This window comes from Telopea speciosissima, chromosome 7 (genome assembly GCF_018873765.1).
Source record: "Telopea speciosissima isolate NSW1024214 ecotype Mountain lineage chromosome 7, Tspe_v1, whole genome shotgun sequence".
NCBI classification, from domain to species: Eukaryota; Viridiplantae; Streptophyta; class Magnoliopsida; order Proteales; family Proteaceae; genus Telopea; species Telopea speciosissima.
Window position 1 is genome coordinate 24,342,918 of NC_057922.1, and position 4,591 is coordinate 24,347,508.

General features: G+C 38.7%; 1 protein-coding gene across 1 annotated transcript; it reads right to left on the reverse strand.

Moving 5' to 3' along the window:
- On the reverse strand, window positions 1–3,758 carry LOC122666883 (uncharacterized protein At4g13200, chloroplastic-like). The gene is made up of 3 exons (XM_043862978.1): window positions 3,466–3,758; window positions 709–863; window positions 1–257 (listed from the first exon to the last, which is right to left on the reverse strand). Exons 1-3 carry the CDS (start codon window positions 3,686–3,688, stop codon window positions 105–107), a joined length of 531 nt encoding a protein of 176 aa, XP_043718913.1. The 5' UTR covers window positions 3,689–3,758; the 3' UTR covers window positions 1–104.
- Window positions 3,759–4,591: the final 833 nt, after the last annotated feature.

Genomic DNA, 4,591 nt, shown 5'->3' on the forward strand with positions numbered 1-4,591 from the left:
ATGCTCCAATCCAAATAGAATGGATCAGATGAATAACATAACCATAGAGGGACAACCAAATCATCATTTAACATCCCAATAAGAGGATTTTTGTCAGCTGGATTCTATCCTGTTGTTGTGGAGGTTGAATCAGATGATGAAGATGAAATGGATACCGATGTCACTGTTGTCGTAGAATTGGTAAAATGCTCTTGGGCTTCCATGGCTTCCCCTGCTGCTTTCTCCTTGGCTTGTTTAGCTCTCTCCAGCACTTCCTCCTGCATCAGCATGTGTTGAATTAGCCACATGTAGTTTGGTAGCATTTAGTAACACCCAATAGAAAGGTGAAGAGTAAGGATCCCATCATTTCATGTTTTTTCAAGTAACATAAGCAGTTAATTTGTTTTCTTGAGATCTCATCATTAAAGTTCAAACATATTCAACTGCCTATAAAAACAGCAGAAATTCCTAAGATGCTTTACTATTCACTAAAGATCAGTGCAAAGAGTATGAATATGATTTTAGGCATTTCCCCCTTCAGAGTGGTCACATCCAAAAATCAAATACACGTATCCAATTTCTCCGTTTCCAAATTTTGGAAACTTTCCCTGTTAGAAATTGTCTGTTAACATTACAACACCTTGTTCATGTCCACATATCACAGGAGCATCGACAAACAACAACGGAACTAAGAATGCAGAAGCTATTTAGAAATTGAATGTGAATTACCTGGAATTCTTGAACTTGCTTTTGTTGCACAGCTTGCAGATTGCCAACTGCACTCAACAACTCCCCAACTGTAGATTCTATGCGTTGATTAATTACTTCTGCCAGAGCCTTGCCTAAGAAAAAAGCATCCAGAAGGGTCCTGTTATCGTTATCACCTGCAAGATGCAAATCCTAACATCTTCAAAAACAACATAAGAAGCAGAATGCATGACAAAAAATCTTGCTAAATCTTTTTTGTTGGACAAGATCAACCGCATCATCCCAACAGAAAAGACAGGAAGCCTCAACCAGCTGACAATTACGAACATCATCACACAACGGGCATGACTGATGGAACATGAACATGAAAGAAAACACAGCTGAACATCATGCCCCCAGCCCACCCCCACCCAAAACCAAAAACAAGACAAGCACAAAGCCTCCAAGGTAAACAAGCAACATATGACAGGCATGGTGATGGAACATGAACATGTAAGGAAGCGCAGATGCACATCATGCATTGCCTAAAGACTACCACATTTAAGGTTGGTTTGGCACTAAGTAGTGGGTAGAAGAGGGTTTGGCTGGCAGGGGGAAGACTTTGTGACAGCATCCGCATAAAGTTTACTTAAATACATGACACAGGTGGCAAGCGGAAAGTTTTTGAGAATTAGGCACGGCAGTTGCCTGAGTTTCATAATAACAATAAAATTAAACGACCAAGATAATTCATTGGAAAATGTGAATCTAGAACATTTGTATCTGATATGTTTAATTTAAACCAAGGATTGACGTTATAAATCATTTCCTGTTTCAAGAAACTGAGCTTTTATATGAACCTAATCTAATTCAATAAAATATTGTGTTATTAGATCTATTCTTAAAAAACTGCTCCCAGAGAAATATAGAAAGCCCTACCTAACCAAGAACTATCTGTTAGAGTCTTAGTTTTTGCAACTAAACAATGACGAATTTGAGGAAAAAAAACAAAAACAATAAAAGAGAAATGTTAGCTCGATAGAAAACAACAAAACATTGATATGAAAATAATAGAAAATAGAATTCACTTAACATAACTTGAAAATATTTAGGGCATCAAGCACAAAATTGTATCTTCTTAAGTGCCACTAGATCTTCCTCCTCTTTATAGTACCAACCAATAAATTTTACAACACTAGTATCCTAATACAATTTTGCACGCGTCCTGACAACATGGTCTAAAAAAAACTCATCACAGTAATAGTACTAGCAATAGTAAGAGTAAGAGTAAGGACCGACTGTTTCAACCATAAAAATGAGTCAAATGGCATTTCATAATGAGAAAGAATAAGGGGTGGGAGATATGGATCATAAACTCAGTATCTGAACCTTATAAGGTGATAATATAGGTTGTTGCAAATAATTCTTTCATAAGGAGCAACTCACACTGGCGATATAATGGAAGTGAAGGAAATCTACAGGGAAGGTTTCCTCAGGTTGAAGCTGCTAAATTCACATTCATATTTTTTCATCATTATTGGCATTAACACCACCAGCCCACTGGAGGTGATGCCAATTCCCCAGCAGCATTAGATTGCATCCATTTCAAGAACAATGTAAGAAAGAGAAGTTTATCATAGATATTGACCTTTAGGCAATATTGTTGTTCTTTTTTTTATTAGTCATAATAAATATGAAATTCAGAAAAGGAGGAAATAAGATTTAAAAAAAAAGTTACCACTCCATAAAAAAGAGCAAAGGGGAGAGAATACAACAGAACAAGAATAATGACTGCAACTAAAGCAATGGAATTTTGGCACCAAAAGGCATTGCCATGACATTCATCGCTCCCCATTGACCAAATCCTTTAAGTCAGTTTACCCTGTATGCCTAGTAGTCATTGATGGTTCTTTCCATTTTAAATTATTCTTATCTGTATCTCAAATACGGAGATTCCATCTCTTTCGTCATCCAGTACTCTTCTCACCCTCCCACACCCCCCCCCCCTTCTCTCTCCAATCAAGGACCCTAAAAAATTTGTAGAGAACAAGAAAGCAATACGATGCCAGGTTTCCTATGAACTCTACCTGAGAAACATGAAACAAACCTGATAACCAAACTAAAAAACAAGATGAGAAGATGAGATTCGTTATAGTAAATCAGTCCCCATATACAATTTCTCTCCGACAAGTTTTCTTTTAGTTACAGTCAACATATCAAACATACTAGGAATCCATAACCAAGGATAAAGCTTCTCCAACTAAGCAGCTTACTCCCAATGGAATATTAGAAGACACCAAGGCAATCTCAGCAGCAATACTCATAACAGTATGATAGTAGCCCTCAACCACAAGTCTACTATATACAAAGGGAAGAGGGCAAAATTCCCTCCTCACACAGTCTCAAACCCTAATAGGATCAGAAATAGCAAATAAGACCGCACCAAAACAATTACTAAGTTACCCGCCAGCATCAATAGTTACCAGATTTGATAAGGGAAAAATCCATCACTTTTTTTCGCCCTATTTTTTTTGGGTGAAGGGGGGGGGGGGGGTGTGGAACAGATTCAATGTTCACACATCAAACCAATTCTTCTCTTACAATGGAAATATGAAATTTATATACCAAGAGATCCAGGAAGCACATTAACACTCTTATGTGCTACACCCACTTCGTAATGGCAGAAACAAGAAGTCAACCCAATCCAATAAGTGAATTTATAGTACCAAAACTTCATCGTTGAATATTTAATACGAAATGGAATTCAGAAAGCATAAGAAACACATTTGTGTATTTCACCTGGCCCAGGAGCTCCAGAACTTCTGCTGCTGCTGCGACACTGTAAACTGAGCTTGGGGAACCCAGTTCTGAGGCTAATGCTCTTGAATTCAGAATCTGAGGAATAAAAAGGGCGTCGAGGACAAACGCAGTAAGCAACAGAAGTAGAGGGAGAACAACAGATGTTAGCTTTCATTTTCAGTTGAGAAGAAAGGGAAGGTAGCGGAGCCGAAATCCCACTCATTGATCTCTCTTTGTGTTGTGTCTCAGCAACGACCGCAAGTGAAAATGGGGATTAGGCGTCATTTTGTTCGGGTCGGCGTGTATAGTGTGCGAGTGCTACCGTTACGGAGCCTTTACCTGCTATTGGGGAGCGCCCCCAGTGCTGGGGGCGATAATTTTCAGATTAATCCTGAATTCACGTGGTTTGGTGGATAACGAGCCGGTGCCGATCTGGGGCTTGCTATGGTGATTTGTCACTGCACCCTCAGTCGATCAAGTCGTCCTAACAGCATCTATATCACAATATTACTGTCATATTGTGTAGGATTAATTTTCCTTGCCGCAATAAAACGAATAATTATCACCTCCAATTTGCGGGCACCTCCAACTCCTCTAATAGGGAGAGTGGACCTCATCTTGGGCAGTGTTTTTGGGCAAGGGGTAGGGTGATCATTTCAACCTCATGTGAGGAATTGGAGGGAGGCAGTAAATTGGAGGGGATAACGATTGCCACAAAACTAAAGAAAACAAAATGATTTTTAATGGGTTTCGGCTTGTTATCGATTTCTTTTCGGGGTATATCGGTTTGATTTTAGTTTCGATTCAGATTTTAAGCCGATTTTGATTTGGTTATTGGTTCTTTCGGCTTTCAATTTGGTTTAGTTTGGAGTCATAATCTCTCAAACCAAAACCAGCCCAATAAGACTTTGGCTCGGTTTGGGCCCGGCAATTTCGATTTGATTTGGGCCGAATTACCCGGACCTATCCCAACTTTGACACCCCTACATCTATGTCACAATATTATTATGGATTGGTTTACTTGTTTTTTCAAGTAGTGTGGCCCCTTTGGTCCCTCAGTGAAAAATGAAAGAATTTATACAAGTTATACATTTCGCAATCATTTATGAATATTTTAGATACTTTG

Excerpts from the sequence above, each read along its gene's own strand:
- LOC122666883 (XM_043862978.1), bottom strand. The coding sequence starts at position 3,688 with ATGAGTGGGATTTCGGCTCCGCTACCTTCCCTTTCTTCTCAACTGAAA. Across the intron at positions 864-3,465 it reads TTCTGGAGCTCCTGGGCCAG|GTGATAACGATAACAGGACC; the intron begins GTGAAATACACA and ends TGCATCTTGCAG. Across the intron at positions 258-708 it reads AGCAAGTTCAAGAATTCCAG|GAGGAAGTGCTGGAGAGAGC; the intron begins GTAATTCACATT and ends ATGCTGATGCAG.